Source organism: Bactrocera latifrons, unplaced genomic scaffold (genome assembly GCF_001853355.1).
Source record: "Bactrocera latifrons isolate USDA-ARS-PBARC rearing strain unplaced genomic scaffold, ASM185335v1 scaffold_130, whole genome shotgun sequence".
In the NCBI taxonomy this organism is placed as follows: Eukaryota; Metazoa; Arthropoda; class Insecta; order Diptera; family Tephritidae; genus Bactrocera; species Bactrocera latifrons.
Genome location: NW_017534742.1, coordinates 622,998 through 645,511, shown reverse-complemented (window position 1 = coordinate 645,511; position 22,514 = coordinate 622,998). Strand labels below are relative to the sequence as shown.

At 35.6% G+C, this 22,514-nt stretch overlaps 2 protein-coding genes across 3 annotated transcripts; one reads left to right on the top strand and one right to left on the bottom strand.

The window, feature by feature from the left end:
• Window positions 1-717: 717 nt before the first annotated feature.
• Window positions 718-21,996, bottom strand: LOC108964941 (E3 ubiquitin-protein ligase UBR3). Its single transcript, XM_018926994.1, has 12 exons — window positions 21,372-21,996; window positions 20,606-21,078; window positions 20,282-20,545; window positions 19,945-20,173; window positions 19,472-19,884; window positions 16,739-16,897; window positions 3,601-6,642; window positions 3,101-3,527; window positions 2,239-3,020; window positions 2,033-2,164; window positions 1,814-1,953; window positions 718-1,738 (listed from the first exon to the last, which is right to left on the bottom strand). Exons 1-12 carry the CDS (start codon window positions 21,994-21,996, stop codon window positions 1,621-1,623), a joined length of 6,804 nt encoding a protein of 2,267 aa, XP_018782539.1. The 3' UTR covers window positions 718-1,620.
• On the top strand, window positions 7,477-13,441 carry LOC108964943. Of its 2 annotated transcripts, none has more exons than XM_018926995.1 (8): window positions 7,477-7,932; window positions 8,019-8,336; window positions 11,129-11,270; window positions 11,325-11,680; window positions 11,743-11,835; window positions 11,902-12,029; window positions 12,109-12,495; window positions 12,555-13,441. In XM_018926995.1, exons 1-8 carry the CDS (start codon window positions 7,660-7,662, stop codon window positions 12,847-12,849), a joined length of 1,992 nt encoding a protein of 663 aa, XP_018782540.1. In that variant the 5' UTR covers window positions 7,477-7,659; the 3' UTR covers window positions 12,850-13,441. The 2 variants fall into 2 exon arrangements, with proteins under 2 accessions (XP_018782540.1, XP_018782541.1); XM_018926996.1 differs by lacking the exons at window positions 7,477-7,932; window positions 8,019-8,336 and adding exons at window positions 9,254-10,453; window positions 10,554-10,718.
• Window positions 21,997-22,514: the final 518 nt, after the last annotated feature.

The window sequence follows — 22,514 nt, the reverse complement described above, 5'->3', positions numbered from 1 at the left end:
CAGCAGCGAAGAACTGATAAGGAGCATGCATCAGTTTCTTTGTCGAATATAGTCGAACGAAAGCATGACCGACGATTGGAATTTAAGTGTGCTCTGTCCAATCCACAAAAGGGAGACTCCACAATCTGCGCCAACTACCGTGGGATAAGCCTCCTCAACTTTGCATATAAGATTTCATCGAGCGTACTGAGTGAAATATTAAACCCTCCGTCAATAAACTGATTCGACCTTATCAATGTGGCTTTCACCATGCGCAAAATCTTGAAAAAGACCCGGGAAAGAGAATCGGCACGCACCACCTCTTTGTCGATTTCAAACCTGCTTTTTGACAGCACGGTAATGAGGAGCCTTTATGCCGCAATGTCTGAATTTGGTATTCTCTAATCTAATATGGCTTTGAGGGCAAAACGAAAGACGTCCACTCCGTTGGAAAGACTAGGTGGAGAAGGACTTGGCTTTGCTTGAAATCCCCAATTGCCGCCACATTGCAAGAAGAAGAAACGCCTGTTGTTAACTCGACCAGTACAGAAGAAGAGGGGCTGCATAGATACTTTGTAAAGAAAGTGGAAATAATTTCGATAGAAAGATGTATGGAATAAGTTTTTAAATAATTGTTATTTTTTCATGTTTTTATTAATTATATATTTGCATGTCTCCAAAGAAATTTATATCTTCATCTAGCTAATGATATTATTAAATATAATTGTTATTGTTATGTAAATGTTWCCCTTTTATTCAATTCGATACTTTAGTTTCTTACCGAACACAAATTGAGAAATATAATGAAATGGAAATAAAGTTTCCTTCCGGATATTCAAATACGTTTCGTTCTTTCACATTATCATGATCTAATAGCTATTAATTTATATCACATAAATGAATATTGAATACGTTATTTTTAAGCTTTTAATTATATTTTCAATGTCAATTTTCATTTAATTTTAATAATGTTATTTTTCATAACATTTGTGTATGTGTAATGAATACATACACTGAACACACCATAGCAAAGACGGTATTGCTAATGTCATGTTTCCATTGCGTGAGATGAATGTCAGCAACAATATGAAATATCCACGAATACGTAAAGTTTAACGTAATTTTAGTATGTTTTGAGGCCGTTTTATGTAATCTATAATAGTTTTTCAATTTTCGGACTTGTGTAAGCTTTAATAATATCGATAAAAAGAACATTTCAGTAATATTTGAATATCATTTTCCAAATGGGATCTAAGCTAACTCTGTCAAATTTCACTCAAACAATTTACACACGTTATGAGATATCGTCATTAAGCCTTTTTACATTTTCTATTTATTATATTATTTTAGCTACGTTATTTAAACATAAGCAAGCTGCGAGTTATAACTGAAATATCTATAGCTTATTAATAATGTAATAGCAAAGATCTTTTGCCTTTATTAACTGTATGTAACGCATTTTAGAAACGCGTGGGTTATTCCTCTTTGCTTCGCAAATTCTTCGAGATATTTCATATATTTTAAATTAGACTTGAACATTGTTCATAATATACGTATTTTGTTACATTTTTATACCGACCAAACAATTAATTATATTTGCCCTACCAATTCTTGTATACTTCTTAATAACTCTTCCATATTTCACAATAAATCTCGATGGAATACCCATGTATGTTTTGTATGCGCAAATTTATGTGACAGCCATTGCGATTCCAATAAATTGAAGCGGTCCTGACTTAGATAAAGGGGCTTTCCACGCCTATATCAATTAAATTAATTAGTAACGTCCGTAATATACAATATATTTGTAATCCGTATAAACAAAATTACTCACTTGAGATCTCGATCTTCTTCATCGAAATCATCCAAATACAACGAACCCCAAAGACAAGCACGTCTACCACGAATCACTATTATGTATGTCGAAGTAACGACAAGAAATATTCCGATTCCTCCCCCACAAGTAATTGTGTGCTAAAATTTTAAAAACAATAAATAATATATACATACATACAATTTTTTATACAATATTAATGTAATCTCTTTTACTTACACGAACCGCTTCACAACAGTCATTTTCAGCACAGCATGTTTGTTTAAGACACACAATTGTGCCACATAATAAACAGATCGAGCTCTCTTTCGGCACTTTATAACAGTTCAGACATGGACGTTCATGATAATACTAAACGCAAAATTAGCAAATATGTATATATGTATATATGAGTGTTATGTAAGTGTATTCATTCCAAATCATACCGTGAATAATCGCTCATACTCGCGAGGTAATTCGAGAAGTTTTGGTTGTTGCCAAGATCCATGCTGATTTAAGATAACCAGCTCACGCACTGTATCTGTTGGTGGCCGAATATCCATTAATTGCTCACACCAAAATTTAGGCAACGTTTGCTCAGTGCCAGATATGAAGCATAAACCTTTCGAAGCATTAAAGCAGTCCCAGTCCATTGAATCTGTAACTAGTTCCAAGTAATAAACAAGACGCACAAACTCCAATCCTGGTGCGGTTATTTCGGGCATATCATATCTATATAAATGTTGCCGTAACAATGCTGCTATGCGTAAAAATGGCAAGCATAGTGTTTGTAATTGAGCTTCCATGGACTTGAGATTTACTTCGACATCAGATTTCGAAATGTTCGCATCATCGTTACCACCTCTATTATTCGATGAATATCCAAGACCAGAAAATGCATAGAATCCCGCGCAATTCGCCTTTGCCGCGGCAGCAGCAGCCGTTGACGTACTTGGTATGCTTTCCCGACGCAAATGTGACATACGATTTGTGTTATTCAATACCAACGCCATAGCACGGCCTAAATACGGTATATTCGATGAGGTAGTACCACTTGTACGGGAAGAATTTCGTCGGCCGATAGTATCATCATCATCCATGGAAGGAGATTTGTTAAATTTCGATATTATATATTCGCATTCTAAATCTGTGAGTGTAACGCATAGTTGAACTACTATTTGGTAGTACAATAAATTGTACATAACCTTAACCATGCAAGTGAAGAAATCTGTAAATAATCAAACAAATTTATTAAACTTTCATTAATAATTATTAAATGTTATCTTTGCRATTTATTATATATTTTACCTTGGTCTAAATGTAGAGGAGCTAACAAAATAAATTTCAACAGCAACGCTATGGGGTCGGCCAAAAGGCTAGGTATCAGTTCGAGGCAATGCGAAGGTACTGGAGCCGAATCGCTTACCGGTAAACCAGCAAGTGATGCCCAAGATCGCCAAAGTGGCCATTCCACCAACACACGAACGTGGACAGATAGCACATGCAGCAAAGGAACGATGCAGTCGCGCTTCGGTTTGTAGCGTGTTGAATTTGTTGTGCATAGAGAACCCCCGCGCTGTATAATTTCCGACTCTAAATTCGTACGAGCAATTGATGTCACGAAGACGAAAAGACTGCGTAATGTTGGCGGTACACGCTTCATTTTACGATGAGTAATATTTGTCATATCCTCCATTGCGCGACCCATGGCCTCCGATAGTTTTGTTGACGTCTGCTAAAGCGACGACAAAAAAAGAATGTATAAACATATAAGAATAAAAAACATTTTACTCTTCAAATGTATTTACCGTTGGTCGCACATTTTCTTTGATCAAATTGGTCAATTCAGCTACAAGCTGTTCAAAAGGTTGGGTACCTGATCGTACCATCGGCGTTGGTCTATCCAGTTGAGGACTCAGTGGTAGTACCGAATTAGACAGCTGCCTGCAGACTGGACAATAAAACTCGCCTCGTTCATGCTGATGTTGCCGTTGTGTGGCATACAATGTTTTCAAATAAGCATCAAGGCAACTAAGGTGAACATGATGGCCACACGATTGCACATGTACACCATTTTCGTAGGCCATATTGTTGGAGAGATACCAGGACTCTTCCCCAAATTTTAAACTCAATAAATCAGTCCGTCGGTTGAACTCAATTGCTAACCTGGTGGTTTGTTTTAACCGCTCTTCGTCTTCTAGACAAAGTGGCAACGGCAACCGTTCAGCGGTTCGACGTCGATGTCCAACAATACCGCTAGATTCAACCAATACAACAAGTCCAATGGGATTGGATTCAGTACTGGGTGTTGTGCAATTGCAAATAATACAATCATACTCCTTTTCACGCGGCTGCTCTTCGAAAATGTCATCATCTTCGTCGTCCATATTGCCCTCCATGGTATGAGCAGCCGTTTGCATGAATTCTTTTTGCTTATTTGCGAAATCTTGCATCATTTTCATTTGTCGCTCCCGTGCGCGCTTACGACGTTCTTCTTTCTCCCTCGTCTCGCGAGCTTTTTGCTCGGCTTGTTTTTCACGTTGATTCGGCCAAAGTGTTGAACGTATCTCGTCAATGCTTTGGGCGCACAACTCATCACGTTGTGCTATTTTACGTATAAGATTGCCAATAAAATAGGGGCCATCACCAATCCGAGAATCGTATACTCGAATTTTCCTATAATTACGAATACGCTTTCTACTCGTGCTACTGTGATTGTGTTTCCGTTGACTAGAATCCAGGTTAAGATTAGAAGCGGCAGCAGAAGTGCTGGCTTCCAAGCAGTCTATATCCATGGCTGAAGGTGAATTTGGTGCGCTATGCGATGGATTACTTGATTCCTCTATCTTTGACAGACTTTCCTTTTCTAAATGATTGACAGATGCTGCTTTTGGTGTTATGTCATTTTCAATATTCACATGTTTAAGTCGGTCTTTTGCTATACTTGAGCTTGAAAACTGCATCCTTTCGCCAGTATCTTCTTCTGCTTCTTCATCTTCACCATCGCTTAATGAGAAACTATCCAATGTACCACTAAGCTGTGAATGTAGCTTTAAGAGTAACGAAAGTATGCTTTCCTCGATAGGGACTTCATCTTTGTTTCGTCCTCCAATCGCATTGTCTACCAACTGGGTAGTTCGTTTACGTGAAGCCGAATCATAAGTTCGACGTCCACTTAATGTAGGAACTCCCACCACACCACGTATGGTTGCTGTGGGAACTATGCTTCGACTGCCGATCGGTACAGCAACCGGTTGTACTCGTTGAAATGGCAATAACATGCTATTAGCATTGTTAGTACTGGGTGAAAACATTTCATTTTGTTGTTGTGAATTATTTTGGACTTCCGTAGTCCTTAATCCGCTCGCCGATGTTCCACCAGCGCTAACAGCACTACCTGGAGGTACCCCTCCACTAGCAGTTACACTGCCACCAGCTAGTAATTGCAATTCCCTTCTTATAGCCACTTCCATTCCACTTTCGGGTAATGTAATAGGTTGTAATGAGAATCGAAAACCTACAGATGGTGAGGCACCTTCAATAGCATCATCGACATCTCGCAACGTATCATCATCCTGGCTATCTTGTCTGATTACTAAGCCTTGTTCTGGTACTAATGAAAGATCTGGGGGCAAGGCCACTTCCATATTTTGCATTCGCACCATTGCAGTCGACGTACCGCTAGCCACACTTACACTCATTGAATCATCATCTAAGTCATCATCACTGCCACCAATCATGGGCAAAGCAGCGGTATCGCTTTCTACATCATAATCTAAATCTCCGTAAAATTGATTAGAACGGTAACTTGCTGGCGATACCTGCGGCTCGTGAGACTTTAAAGATAACTTTGAGACGACATAACGTAAATTACATCGCAGATTATCAGTCGGATAGCAGTGGAAAAGTTTTGGTGGATCACGTCTCAAAGAAAATGGGTAGCCATGTTTGTTTTTTGGTTCACATTCCACAACTGCAGCCTTGTCATTGTCAGTACCATTAGTGTCGTTACTTTTCTCAACAGCAATTTCTAAYAGAAATATTGCTAACGCTAACAAGTGCTCAGATACGTCCCGCGAATGCACTGCCCGAAATAAAATTGATAGTATRGTAGAGTGCAACACACGAGAATTAAGAATACAACATGGATCACTAAAAGCCTCGCCCACTTTCCTTGGTAATCGAAACGGTGGCCACAAATTACCACTAGCTGGCATTTTATTCTTACTTTTAACGTAGTTTGTAAAACGATCGAGAGACGATTGAAAATCCCGCCGATGTACTGCTCGCAAAAGTACATGCAAGGGGTCATAGTGCTGTTCCCACACATCATCAATCGGAGTAAAAAGACCCTGTTCCAAATTTTCCGAACCGGAAGAAGGAGCCTTGTAAACAGACAGCTTTTTCAGAAAGTTTTCAAAGTTTTTCGTATGTACATTGCCAGATCGTTCCGGCATCAATTCTAACAACTGCGAATGTGTCTTATTCTCAGTAGCGAGTAATGCACTTATCTCAATGATACACTGTGTAGCCTCGTCATTACCGAGATTCGTACGACTAGTTACAAGCGTTGCTAAAAAAGTTAAGAATCCCTCAAGCATTGAGCACTGCTCCAACTTTTGGGGCTGTTTTAATGGTGCAAACTCTAACCACTGACCTACACCGAAAAGTTCAATTGTGCTCTGCAAAAAGAAGTATTGTGGCAAATTCGTTGCACATATTTGCAGAAAGAAAAGGTCCATGTCCGCCATAGAGTTGCAAAAATTCGCCTGTATATAAGTCATGGCTTGACCTTTGATTTGTAGTCCATTACGCACCCATTTCCCAGCCAGTATCTCATAGAAGAAACTCTGTAAGAATATATCGAACGAGCTTTTTACAACATTCAATTAAAAGGTAAATATATACATTTATTTAAAACTATAACATGTGCCTCGGTGGAAAAAACATAGTATATGCAAATGACATATCATTGAATAAACTTTTGCTTCACTTCAGACATTTGCTTTGACAAGTAAATCCGATGTATACTTTGTATAAGTTCGTTCACATCAAGGCGAAGCAAAGCAAAACGAAGCAAAATGTTCAGCTACTCTCATCATTTTACACTTTGCCAATCAACAATCGCTATTCATATTAGAGAAAACCACGGAAGGCAACGCGTTCCTCAATTCGTTTTTTTTTTTACTTTGATAACTAAAAATTTAAATATATTCGATGTTATGACAATATTTTACGACGGCACGGCAACACTTGTTAACAGTATATTTTTGTAACAGAAAAAAAGGTATATTCTGTTTGCCATGAAGATTGTAACACCCACAAGGAAACTATAAAATATATACAATATGTCAGCGTAAGGAGCTGAGTCGAACGTGAACTAGTCCCTCAGTTTTTGATATATCATTCAGAAACATCCTTCTCTTTCCAATCATTCTTATAATTTGCTTGAAATCCTTATCCATTACCTGTTATGTTATTAAAATGTTTGAAGCAATTAAAAATTATGAGTTTTTTTTAATATCAATAAAAATGGTTTTTGCCCTGATTCATTTGAAAGTTAACAGTGAGGAGTAGGAGTGATGTTAACAGCGAGAGCGTACCATGAAAGAGCTAGCAGCACTCATAATTACTCTTGCCCGTTTGCGAGTTTTCCACTCTCTGGTTTAGTCAACGAATTTATTCGTATAATGGCCTCTGACAAGTGCTGAAGTGTTGACTCGGCGACTGGTGTGTGTGAAGTATCTCTTTCAATAAAACGCGTTTACCTCTGCTATTTTAGATGTTTTGAAGACTTGAATTTATTGCAATAAAAAATAAATTACATTGAAATAACTACAATTACCGCAACTATAAAAAAAAATTCAATGTGGCTCATCGGAAGAAATTTGTCTGGGCTTGTGGTAATTTTTTTCATCTTCTTCACCACACCGCCACCAGCTGCAGCTGTTATAGAGGATGTCCTTGACGTTATTTACGTGGTGAAGGAAGTTACTGTAGGAATCTTAAAGGCTTGGGACATTGTACAACAGTCCCCAATCGCTCAAAACATCGAGTTTCCTTTAATGCGTGAGAAACAACGTAAAGTTTTGCAGCGTTTAAAAGATATGAGTCGTCAAATAGATCAAACAGAACAAAAGGTTTGTACATACATACGTAAATGCATACATATGTTGGTGCAGATAAATATCTCTCAGTAGACAACTATAAACATTATTTTCTGTAGTATGCTCAAAACGTTGCACTGGCAGTTGAATCCTTGACAGAATTCATCAATCAAAATTTGCCACTTATGTCTAAAATGAACGACATTCAGGATACGATAAATCGAATTTCTTCTCGTTTCCAACAAATGCAAAAGTATGAAGCCCATCAAGATAAACTGGAGGCAAGCACTCTAGTAGCTTTCGCTGAATGGACTGTTTCGCCCAATGCACACTCGGTGCATCATTTAATGGATCGTTTACATTTAATACTATTCGGTCCGGAGGAAAAGGAGAATACAACCACGAATGTTTTGTCTTTACTAGCAAAGACTTATGAGGTAAGAATTAAATATTGCAACCGGTATGTAGCAATAAAAACATATTTCTATCAGTAGTATTTTCTTTTACCCTAGTTTAATTACAAAATGTCTCAAATAACTCTCAGTTAATTGCATGTTACTTTTTTATTTTGAAGATATACTGATATGCTATAAATCCAGCAAAATGTTTCTTATAAATCGGTAATGACAAAGTCAACTGGCAACTACTAATACAAGCGTTTTGATAAGCACGCATATGTATCAAAACGAAATCGTTAATGGGCACTGGAAAAGAAGTGTCAGTGAAATCTGAGAAGTTCGCCAACAAAGCATAAACAAATAACAAGCAGTTATATGACTCACTCAGCAATTTATTCACTGTTAAATAATAAAAAGAATGATAAATGGATAGACTGTGAGGAAACCGAACATTCAAAACCAAGTGAATACATTTAAATTAATTCAAAAGCGAATAAGCAATTAAATATAGTACATTTTTTCCTCCATATTACTAATGGTGAAAGTCAAAGTACTGATTAAATACATTTTGTAATGCTTATGGATTATTCGTGTAAACGAAATTTGGTTAATCCAAAAAAAGTCCGTGGAAAGGGTTCCGTTTATATAGACAAATTAAAATTAAAAGCAATGTTTAAATCTCTAAAGCTGGGTTTGGCATCACCAAGCAAGTAAAAGGTAGAAATACTTAAACACAAAGGTACATATTATACGTATGTAAATGTGATATACCTACTATATGTATATTAAATCCTAATACTCATGTGCTTGCAGTCACATAAAAATCCTCTCCCCACTCAAAACTAAAACAATGAAATAATAAACACACGCATTACTGCTGAGAGTAAATAACAAGACGCATAGGTAAATATTCTCTTATTAAATATTCTCGTATTGTTTATTGATGCGAAGGTTCCGCTGCCATTTGCCGACATTTATAGAAATCTGAGTACGACCAGAAGAGTGTTTTCATGCTCCGACTATGAACTCTCAGTTGRTTTTTTTACCTCTCATCACAATGAGTTTTACACTGCAGTCATTCTATTTTACTTTAGCTTTGTAAATTGAATAAAACAGACTGGATCTTGGTACGGCGCAATAACACACAAATTTTAAATCTTCAATTTAAAACAAAATAAGCAAAAAATTTATTTTACAAAGACAAATAATAAAATATTACTCCTTTCGATTCCGGATTCGATATGTCAATTGGATACAGTTCGCTATTGTCGTGATATACATAAGTAAAATATAAGATTTTAACCTTCTTTTCACGTAGAACAAAGACTCTGAACAATGTTTAACTTAATATGTGATGATGTGAACAAAAATGTGATAAACCAGCGATAAACGTCTAAATATCGGAGTGAATTCACATTACACACAAAGAATAAATAAACGTCAAGCGAGACTATTCGTCGTCATAAAGAAAGAACAAGTACATAGTTGTGAAAAATCAGGATGGAAACAAAACCAAGAGGCAAATAAGCAATCGTTATATTTAATAAAAGAAGAAAAATCAATATTTAACAACACAAACACTACATTTCAAGTCTGCTAAAGTTTTTACTATACTTATATAGGAACAATTTAAGAATTTAAAAAAACATTGTCAATATTACACACAAACATAGGCTCCCAATATCAACCTGATAATGTTTTATAAWTTTTCTATGGTCAACAAAGGTAACAAACCAAAAACGAAAGTACTATAATAATAATAAACCCGAGCAAACATTGAATAATAAATATAAAAAAAAAGGAAACGAAACGCAATGTCGACCCTTTGTAACTTTTGTATCACCCTTACGGTGATTGGATTAATCTTAACAAATGCCGTATTTTCGGAGGCAAGGGTAGAGGTACCGGAGTTGCAAGTCGACGCAATACGCTACGAATACATCGCCCTTCAGAAATCACTTTGGCTTTATTTGGATAAAGAGGGTACAAGCAAAAATGCCGAATTTCGAAAAGTTTATGATTCGCATCGAAAATTTGTTAACGATAATTTCCAAAGCAATTTCGAAGTGGGAAGATATGATATTCTAAATCATTATGAATGGAGTCTATTGGAACGCGACCTTCTCCAAATCGACAGAATGTTTGATTACTATCAGGTGCGAAACACATACATTCAAATGGAATAGATAAATTTGGAAAAAAATATGGTCACAATTTTAAACTTGATCATAAATCATTTGTTTCGTGCATTTGCAGAACTTCATGAACGAGCACAACAATACTGCCGAAGTGAACGAACGTGCCATTTTGGACATTTGCGAGACGGTGCTTCGCAATGATAATGTTTTCTCTATGTCGCGTATTTTTCAGGAGTTGGAGTTAGTAATGGTCAAGCAAACTCTTTATTATAGAGCAATGTTGGTTAGTTTATTAAGTACATGTTTTTGTTACGCCAACCAGGAATCCATTTAGAAATCACATAGATACAAGTACATGTAGTATCATATGTATATGTATATGTGCACACCTAAATTATTTATGTACTTATACGTATGTATATAATCAACAGGCACGAACAACCAATTTGTATACTAACACCAAATAGATTTCATTTATATAATAATGTTAGAGATCGTTAAAATCACGATAAATAATCCCCTGATTCATTAGTGTTTTATGAAATAAGTAATTTTAAACCTAGTAATAATTAAAAATAATATGATACTGAACCGTGTAGAGAAATAAGTGGTGATATTTGGTATCATGCGAAAAAATTTATATATATTTATTATTAGAAGATAACGATCAGATTCACTGTTTGTTAATTGTAGGAATCAACGGATCAAATATGCCATACACAACAATCGGCGCAGCAATTCATTTATTCACTATATTCCGATATAGCTCTTACAGAGTTAAAAGGCTACACTATGATGCAGTTTTCGTGGATGATGTTACGGATTTACGGCAAAGGTAGAATAACGGAATATGTAGTATTTAATATTTTAATAACGATGCTATTTGTAGGAAATTTTTCTCAAGAAGTGGAGCTAATGCGTATGGACTACGTAAAACGAACAGAACGTGCCTTAAAATTGCTGAGGGAGGTTATGCGTCGCGCCGATCGAATTTTGTGGAGATGTGACCCTGGAAAATTTGAGCAAGGCAAAAATTATGACGAGGTGACTCGTCTTCTACAGGGTTACATTGAGAATGAAGTTGACTTAAACAAAGAGGAAACATGTCGTGAGGATTGCGCATTTTATCAATCCACCAGATCCGAAGGCTGTTTCAAAGATCTGTATTGTGCGCGCCAACCCAGATGTTCAGGAAAATTGTATCACTGTACATATGTTGACGCGGACATGTGGGTTTGTCCCGCTGTAGGTTAAGCTGGTACATTTAGCTAAATAACTAGTTATTGTATAAAAACTGTTTCTTTCAGAGCCGAAACAGTACCCGTCGCTATGAATATCTAGAATATGAAAATGGTCGAGTACTTGGACAAAGAACTCCTTGCGTGCGGGGTACGACAAAGGTAAGCCTTTCAAATGATTCCAACTATATGCAAAAGTATATATACATATTATACGAATACTGACAGGTGGAATCCTGGTGGCGCTATCTTTTTTGGCACTGTAGCTATTGCTTTTGCCTGTGCGATGAAATTAGTATAAAATCAGACCGCTACTTCAATTTGCGTGAAACGGTTGCAGATGTGGATAACAATAGGTAAATAACACTAGATTCTATATGTTTTTACATAAAATCGGACAGAACATTCGCAACATTTCTTTTTTATCACTTTTAGAGTAGTCACCGGCTTACGCATTACGAAACAAAATCGAATATTTCACTTACAAATCCAAGAAGGAGAACTTTTACCGAGGGGCAATATAAATCGATCGAGTCTTACTTGGAAACCAGTTGAAAACTATCAAATATTCGACAGAGACGTGCGTAATGGTCGGGATTATCATACACTCAGTTACGAAAGTAGATCAATGGATTTAGACGACATCTACACAGACGACAACTCATTTATAGTAGTTGGTGTGCGTTGGCGAGTCGTTGGTGCGCACTTAAATCTTGAAGCCAAGTTAGCAGAATTCGATTTCAAAATGGGTAAACTAATATCCCCAGAAACGAATAGTTTTTGGAAATCCAATGATAATACCGATGTGAGCGGGGAACGGAGGTAAATTAGTATATTTATTATTCTCTCAAAAAAATCTAAATTAATCCTCCTCTTCTTAGACAAAAAATTAATCTCAATAACCCCGACAAATCAACACGAACAATAGTCAAATCAATACCCGACTCACGACATAACCAATATATAGATTTTATAAATACAAGCATGGATAAAGATGCCGCGCAGAGTACGGTACCGTTTATCGATACACAGGAAGTAACATCTAACCCGCCAGTGCCTCTATCCGGTGTGGGCATATATCATAAGGGACGACAAGGTTACGGTGGTTTTCTTGCACCGAAGATTATGACCTATGATTTTACACCCCACGTTCGAGTGCCACAAGATATTAACTAAATACAAACTTAGAAAGTAAATATTATTATTGTAAGTGCACTAGTATATGAATGTATAAAAAAGGAAGTATATTTATATAATTATAATATTGATACACTATAGCAGACACACCTACATATAAATATCTTAGTAAATATTGGAGTGTTTACAATGCAATGTGAATTTACAATGCAAACGGATTGCAATATTTTTTATGCCAATGAATACAATCACTACTTCGAAGAAAGAAATTGATTGTATTTACTTTGCAACTGTTTTATCAAAATTGAAATTTCTAGGAAATTTATTTAAAATTAATTTTAAATTAATTTAAAATTCAAAGAAAATCCAGTTAGAAATATTCTTGCTCGAATTAGTACATAATTGACACATAAATTGACTTTAATGATTTCTAAAAGCTATATGTTTAGATCAAACAGTGTACAGCAAATTTACATAAACTTGAATTAGAAACTGAATATCATTTGATTTATAAATTGAAAGCAAAATAATGAATAATAACAATGTGTTTATACTATTTGTTTCTTGGTAGTTATAGACCCCCATGGAATCTTGTTCGAATACAATAAAATAAAATTGATAAATTCTAAAATTATCCGTTTTTATTGTAAAAATACTCAGGGGTGTTGTGGAATCCAAGACAGAATTGCTTAGCTGTCAGAATTGCAAACCTATTCTGATTTTCAATGGTGTCACAGAATCTGATTGGATTATTGTCTTTTCGAACATATGCAAAACCAATATTGGTATGAGCTGTTTACTAATGTGACCAAACTTGCAAATGAATACATTTGGAAGCAATCCTATTAAAGTTTTTAATGAGCTCCGAATTAAAGAAAGATTTTAAAAGATTGGGTGTTAAATTTCGTTTTTCATTTTTACGATAGAAAAAAAGTGAAAGTCATATTATTATTATTATCTTTGGGATTAAATTATCTCCTGTTAAAACTAAAAAAAAACTAAGAAAGGCTAAGTTTGRACATATGTATATTTAAAGTAAAAATTTTTTAGACCAAAATCAGTTTTTTTTTTTTTAATTTTAAAACTTTTTATAATTTTACCCTTTTTTTTTGAAATTTTCAGTTTAATTTGAACATAAGTTATTAAATAATATGAATCTGTTTGAATTTTTTGTTTCGGATAGAAATCTCGACCTGCATGCTGCCCGCCGTCTGGCATATGCACATGCGAGAAGCATCTGACAATTGCTTCCCAAAAGCAAAATGTAAAAGATTCCGTATAAAAGAAATTTGCGGATGATGTTTAAATATATAACTATAAACCCTAGAAATTTCGCTATAATCAATTATTTATTTCCCTCCCCATTAATTCATAACAATAAAATAACTTGATTTCTTTGATACATTACAAATCTGTACGCAACTATCTTCTTGATTTGTTTCTGACAGCAAAACCGATAAAATTGGTTTCCGTGACTCCCAAAACCGATACAAATTCTGTTTCGAATATCAAACCAATATCTGAATTCATGACACCTACTGCTTTTTTGATCGGTTTCAGTTCTGATTCCGACAACTATCAGATTCCACAACACCGCTGACTAATATGAAGAGAAAACAAGCAGCAAAGGGATAAGTACGATACCAAATATTTAATACTGTCACAATTTGCAACGATTGAAGTCGAAAGAATCCAACATTTATTATTCGGCGAAACCGTGAATGGATTACAATCATAANGATTCGCATGCGTCGATACGGTCAAAGATGTTTTTTTGCGTCAATTCGTGTGGCACCGATACATCGAGCTTCTTAGTGACTCCAAGCTTCTTCAAATGGTTTATAACGGTTTGATGACTCATGCCCAGCTCTTGACCGATGCTACGGCGGCTACTATGCCGGTCTCTTTCGACCAATTCAGCGATTTTATCGAAATTTTCAACGACAGGCCGCAACAAGACGCTCAGGAACGGTTTGATGACTCATGCCCAGCTCTTGACCGATGCTACGGCGGCTACTATGCCGGTCTCTTTCGACCAATTCAGCGATTTTATCGCAATTTTCGACAACAGGCCGCAACAAGACGCTCAGGAACGTGGCGCATCTTCGACCACCTCTACACCAGAACGAAAACGTTGAAACCACCGTTGTGCGGTGGAAATGGAAACTGYATCGGGTTCATAAACTGCACAAATTTTATTGGCGGCTTGAGATGCATTTTTACCTTTATCGTAGAAGTACTGTAAAATATGGCGTATTTTCTCTTTATTTTGCTCCAATGCAATTGCAATCAATCAAACACGCGTTAGCGTGAAATGAGCTTTCCAAAAAGGTATAGCATGACCCGATGCGACGAATAAAACTAGAACTACGCGCTCTCAGCGCCAACTAGCGAAAATACCGCAAGATTTTTTTGACAACCTAATATTTGATATCTCATTAACTTCTATTACATTACATTAACTTCTTATTACACTTCCGATATAGACTTATTAAAATCAACCTAATTAACTTAAATCAGATATACGTAGTATAAGCTCGTCTAAATAAGTTAATTTAATATATTGGGTATATGAGAAAATGTCAACCAGAGAAACCGAAAACATTACATTAGGCTTGTGAAGATTAGACTAAGGTCAAAACAAATTTCATTCACCTCCAGCGTTTTAGCTTAAAAAAACATGCACACTTAATTCCATGGAAATATCACACATATTGACCTTATTATATAAATATTTTGAAAGCAGGTGAAAAATCAGAAATCACTGAATAAAGAATTCACCAATATAGATGGTGGAGATGGGGTAATTCAGACATTTTTTTTTAAGATTAAACCAATTAGTTGCTTACAGGCTGGATTGTTAATTTYTTAATTAAAAGCTCCAAAATCGGAATTAAAAACTGAAAAAGTTGGATTTAAAATTTAAAATTAATAAAATGATAAAAATGAAAATTAAATTTTTAAGGTAAGGAGGAATGATAGGTGAATGTAAATCGTTTCAATGTGTAAATTTACCGACCACTACTCCAGAGAATTGAATTGATGGTTCTGTGCGAGCACTAGTTCAAAATGGTAGGACACACAGTACGCAAATTCCAAAAAAAATTATAATTTTAATCATGATAGTAWCATTTTATCTGATATTTGGGATTAACATTTCTTTTTTAATTTGTCAATCCAGTATTCGGGAAAAAAAGAGTTTTAACGCTAAAACTATATCAACCAATCTCGCCTCTAGTACTCCTTTTACGTTGTGTAAATTAATGAAACCGGATAACCACGACCTGTTGTAATGATTATAGGTTTTTCAGACTTCCCGGCAGGATTCAAAGGTATCTTAATAAAATTCAGACAGACAGAAATCGGGTCAATACTAAGAAGTCGCTCTAGCCACGCTCATTTTTTCTAAATACCAATACCAAACAGACAGTTATCGCATCCACGGACAGTCAATCACTAAAAATTCAACTCATCACTCGGATTATTTTTATTATTTTATGTTATGTATACAAACAACCATTAGGCGAACAAGAATTTTATATGTACACTGTGCAACATGTGTTACACAATTTGGGGTAATATCAGGTACCTCGTACAAAAACACGAGCTGAAAAGTTATTAAAAGGAGTTTGAACCCAAGTTCCCTTTACGTTAACTTCGTTAGGTTTTATGCATAAATTTATAACATCGTAAGTAAATTGCCGATATCGAGCAACAAAAGTTTTCACGTCTGAACTCAGACTTAAATTGAACATAATCTACACTCAGACTCAGACTTAAATTGAACATAATCCGTCCGCCGACGAATCGCGAAAGTAATGTGTCGACCAAAAATGGCATAAGTAAATAATATTAAAAATAAAAAAGTAGCAAATCCAATTTAAGTTAATCTACAAATATAAATTAATAATATTCGAAAGCAACTCACCTGAACTCGCAGAGGATGTATCATTAAAAGAGGCAATATATATGACCTGGTAGGCAGCACTTCTGAAAGCGACATCCCCATTTTGGTTACAGCCTGGCATAGAAACGATGCCAAGTATCGATGTAATGGAAAGTGAAAGGACGCTTGCATCATTTCATCCTGTTAAAAAATAAGACATACGTTAATAAGGATAAAAATTGGTTTATATAATAACTTCGTGAACACAAATTTGATACTTATAATAATAAAAATCTGCAACTTTTAATGAAAATAAGAAATAAATAGATGTCCCAGACCAAGGTTGCTCACGCTGAATTTCATTTAAATGACTTTGGCGCAACCATATTACTTATAGCAAATACAGACCTTTTAAAGAACAATACGCAAACAAACAAGATAATTGCCACTCATTTACAAAAAAACAACAACATTTTTTGGTTTGTTCAGTAAAAAATATAGCTTCGGACCGAAATATTTTTTAACATTCTAGCTGCGTTGTACTTTCATTMTGTATATATATAAGTATATATACATACATATATATTCTGTATATGCTATAAAAGCAGAAATGTCAAATCAAGAAAGTGCAGGCATTATATTTTTGWGAAATACTGAAAAAATGTGTCCCCATTCCAAAAACGACTGATGTTATTTTAAAGCAATTCTATAAGAACGCTTTTAATATATAATAATTATGTTTTAATTATTATTGATAAGTGCGAATATTCCAATTGGCATTGAGTTGGTGTAATGAAAAAACATTTCTGCGGTTAATAGACCATGTATCTAAAATAGCTGTTTTCAGTTCAGAAACTGCATTTATTTGACGATAATCCTTATAGCCTTTCTTACCAGTCATCCCCATATGTTCTCAATAGGACTTCAGTCAATGACAATACCAAAAGGTCGATATTTTTACGTTTTCATTTTGGATTCATGAGTAGACTTGTTGAAAAGACAAACATTTTTGCGGATAACTGTGTRTATAGGATAAGAAATTTGCTTCTAATACTGCATGGTACTCGAAACTATCCATTTGTTAAGAAGGRAACGCTTTGAAAAATATCATACCTCCTTTCAAAGATGAACTTTTTCTCATCGGGAAAAATCACCTAGGTCCAATAGTAAAGTTTTTTTGTAAGAATTGTCTACTTTACCGCAACCGTAATATTCACAACTCTATTTTTCCTAATCTTACCTGATATCAGGCTATRCTCATTTGATTTCGGGCAAAATTGAGACGAGAGACTTTACGCTGTGGTTTCAAGAAAGGCGCTTTCTGCATTTGCTCGCGTACAATGTTAGGTTTTCGTTTCAAATTACGCAAAASTTTTGAAGATGCAGAAATTTGGTTCTCTCTTTTCACTTTCCGTAGTGACGTCGTTGTATTTGACAACTGTCGACAAATTTCTCGTTAATATCACGTGTTAATATATATATTTTTTTCAACCAGGGTAAGTTCCCTGGCCATAATTTTCTTTGTTATTCAGGTAATTACACACCACTGTTATCGACCTTCCCAAATTCCGAGCAATGGCGCGATTGGTCAAACCCCAACTTTATTTTTTATTTTTTAAGTATTGTTAATGCTTTTGCGAGGCATTTCCGATTATCTAACACAATTTAATAAAATTAGTTTATAACTGATCAGTTGTTGTTGTCGATTTAACGTTGTTTTAACGGTTATTTAATCCCCGTTATGATGGTACGGGTTATTTGATTTGTCGGGGAAGTTATCTAACGGGAGGCCTGGGAAACGTGCTGTTTTGGCGGGGACGGGCCAAAAGGAAGAGGGTGCTAGATGAGTAGGGTTTGTAGGGCATACAAAGAGTTTGTTAGTATCATGCGGAGACTCGTTGAATGCAGGACATACATTGGGTATATCAAGATCTATTCTGGATAAGTAGGAGTTTAACCTGCTACAATATCCAGGACGAAGTTGGGCTAGGGTCACTCGCGTTTCTCGCGGAAACTCGAGCTCTTCGTCTGCAATAGGTGGTGTTTTGTCTCCAACAGATCAGTATGAGTGTCCCGTTCCGTTCCCACGACAGTCGGGTATACGTAACCGGAACGGGCCCGGATTTTATTTTTATCCGGTCAAGGACTGTCAGCCGGTCGGCAACCGCATAGTCTCCAAGTATAATACATATACTATATATCGACTACCTACCTATAAACTGAGCACTATGAACACTTTCATATACATAATATGATTAAACTAATATTTTTAATATTGTATTATTATAAGTTGATAGTTTTTAAATCATTTTTTAAGATCCTCAAAATGTATATATGGCTAGTGGATTATATTTGCTTGGATTGGATACTTATTTGCAGAAAGCTACAAAAGCCAGTCTACTTCTTATTTTTGAAAAGCACTGTTCAAAGTATTTGGCGGTCCAAAATTTGCAAAATGATCCTCCACTTTCTTTTGACATTTCTGCTTTTATAATTGTTGATGGTATTAGATAATATACAGAAAATAGTGTGTGACAGATAGCCTATTATATTCACATAGTTAAGTAAATTTTATATTCAGTTGACGAATGTGGAGCCATATTTGCGTTTTATAAATGTGCAATAGAAGTGTTAGCCAACAATGCACAAAAATGTGTAAAATTATGACAAACGTAAAAATTTAGTTAAATCTTCTAACATTATCTTATAACCTGGTCAAACAAAATGTTAGGCCTAATAAACAGATTGTGGCATATTATATATTTAAGTACGTACGGGAGACAATTTAGGTTCCAAAAAGTAAATGGCATCCAGCCATTCATGTAGAGTATTAACGCAGTATGTTATTATCTTTTTGGCTAAGTGAGCATGTGTGCCATCCTGCAAATGTGAAATTATAGACCACATGGGGTAAGCACTTGCTTCCAACTCGCACGAGAACGCTGCGTAATAGGAATTCGGTTCAAACTCCACATGTGATGTYGTTTCTCGAACATTCACATTCATGCCCTGCAGCATTGACAGAAACTGGAACCACATGTCGATTAGATTATCATCACGTAAGAAGACCAAAGCCACTGATTCATGAGAGAGCACATTGTTGAAGTCAGAAACGAGAGGCCAGTAGCAATGATCCTTCATCACTTGGCGAGTACAATCGATTACAAAGTGAAAATTTTTATTTGGATCTAGTAGAAAAAATAAAAATATTAAATATAACTATATATTTTATACACCTTCATACCCACCATGTAAAGTATTTTGTATTAATATTTTTGACATCATTAGTTTGAGACTGATTATCATTACATGCAGCAAAGATAACTCTTTAACCATTTTCAAAGCTAAACTCTCGTTAGAAAAAAGTTGAACGCTCATGTGTACTACTCGATTACTAAGTGTATCTGGATCACGAGACATTTCCAAAACAGATGGTATTCGGCTGTAGTGCATAACAAAAGTTCGAGTGAGATGTTCCTATAATTAGGGGGAAAAGAAATTGTAAATCTCAGTTTTCCAGAGAAGGTAGATAGGACACCGTCGTAGCGGGGCATGTTAAGTTCATGGTGTCCACGGTATTATTACCTTGTAATCTTGATCAGGCAGCATGTTCAGTAAAAAGCACACCAAATTTTGGGGAAATTCAAACTTAAATGTCCAAAAAATGAATTCTTCTAAAAGAGTCGTGTGAACCAACTTTTCGCCTAATGCTGGGAGATGCTTATAATCGTCAGGAGGTTCTGGACGAGGAAAGCGATTAACGGCATCTTCGTATTTTTCACGATTTGACTTCAAAAATCTGCCATGTCTGGTATCCAAGCAAGGAGATTCGGTAAAAAATTTATAGACCTATAAAGTAATTTTTAAGAAATGATTTTAATTACTTTTAATTTACAATAAATTACTTACATCAGGATTAATAAGCGCTCTAGTCATTACTTTACGCATTATTTCACCCATATTGTTTAAATCAATCAACATATTGGTAAATTCTTCACATGAGTAAGCCGCCAGATTGTAAGTTTGAGAAGTTGCATCACTATTCTCTCTAAAGTGCTGTAGTAATCGGAAAAGCAATTTAGGCATTATTGCTCCTGCTACGGCGAGTAAATTAGGCGGCACAGGCTCTTTATTGGTTCGATTGTTGATTCCATGATCGCTGCAAAACCCCTCTGCTTTCATTACAGAAGTATCACCACAATCGCATGCGCCGCCTGCTTGTGATAAGAACATGTTGAAGTCATGATTGGTGTGATCTCCTTTCTTGAAGCAGTCACGGCAAATTGACATACAAGGTGAAATTCCGCATGTTCGACATCGGTACGCCACTACATGTGGTACCCAAACAAGACCGCATTTTGCGTGATTATCATAGCTTCGTACTGTTCGAAAATATATAGATACATTCAAAGATTATTTCAAAATTATATTATTATGTATAATGTGCCCCTCTTTATAATTTCTTTTTAGTGAATTTATACTTAGAACTGAGTTTCTGAGGCAAAAAATATATTATATGCCCTCTTAAATATCTACGTAACCGGAATAATCAACATCTTGTAAACAACCGGAATCCAAGCAAAACAACAAGTGAACAAAAATCATGGGAAAGACTTCTTAAATTCACAAATGTTGTTTAMCTTAAGACGTTTATTAAAACTTTACTTCAACTTACCAATTCTTACGAATTCTTGAGGTGTGCGACCTCCTGCAATTAACCAACGAATCCACTCAATATTATCAGCATTGTCTATAGGAGTTCCCGGGTTAAAAAGTTTGTCCACAATTGCGTCCAATTCCGGTGTTTTCTCACWTCGACAACACTCGGCATTAATCAGTGCTGCTACCTCTTTGCGACTTCTTAAGCTAAATGATGTTGAAGTCCCAAAGAAAAAACTTGGTTTAGCTCCACCTGTGCTGCCGGGCACTATTCCTGCGGCCATCCCCAAGCTCGAAGCAAAAGATGAAGCATCTGTTAGCAGGTCTTCATCCGTTTCGGTTGTGCCTACCGATTCCCAATYCGGAAAATTGAGCCCAGCTCGCACCGAAATAGGAGCAGTGGTAACKGCTTCATATGAAGACTGTGACCTAGGTTCTGAGTTTCCTGATGTGCTAACGGAGACACCTGATGGTAAATTAACTACCATCGAAATATCAACATCATCAAATTCGTCATCTTCTGTTATTTCATTATCAACGTTTGAAATATCATTGATTCCTGCATTACCACCMCCAACTGGACCAATTGAAATTTCATTGTTTATGTCACCACCACTGGATAAGTTGTCGTCTTCGTCCATAATGAACAAATTATATTTAAGTTTAATTCACTATAACTTTGCGGAGTCAATTGATTAATTTTATAGTTATTTGGCTAATATATATTCTTCAAGACAGATTTATTTATCATGAATCAATAAGCGTCAGAATATCTTTTTTGTTTTCTTATTTTAAGTTGTCAATCCTCAAATCGACAAATTAAGAAATGGCCGTGATTTTGGGGCCGTGCCCCTTTGTGGATTTTTGCACTTTTTCTAGGCAAGCGATGATGTGACCAAAACTGCAGTATTTGCCCAAAGTTCCGCTTCTTCAAACGAAAACTTAAAAAACACACGCGCAACTTTCCCTGACTACAAAAATCGGAATTATTACTATTTTTTCTTTAATACACCAATTTCCTTTTCATGTAAAACTTTTTCTTCTCCTTTATGTTCTATGTTTTCACTCGGACTCTCCGCCTTTTTTAATCTTATTTTATTCTCTTGGAAATTCGCTTTTCGCTTCCTATTCGCACATTTTATACAATTTCGGGTATTTT

What these genes read in the sequence shown, in the direction of transcription:
- LOC108964943 (XM_018926995.1), top strand. Translation starts at nt 7,660, where the DNA reads ATGTGGCTCATCGGAAGAAATTTGTCTGGGCTTGTGGTAATTTTTTTC. An exon ending in GTTACGGATTTACGGCAAAG is followed by an intron (nt 11,271 to 11,324) that starts GTAGAATAACGG and finishes TGCTATTTGTAG; the next exon opens with GAAATTTTTCTCAAGAAGTG. An exon ending in GATGTGAGCGGGGAACGGAG is followed by an intron (nt 12,496 to 12,554) that starts GTAAATTAGTAT and finishes TCCTCTTCTTAG; the next exon opens with ACAAAAAATTAATCTCAATA.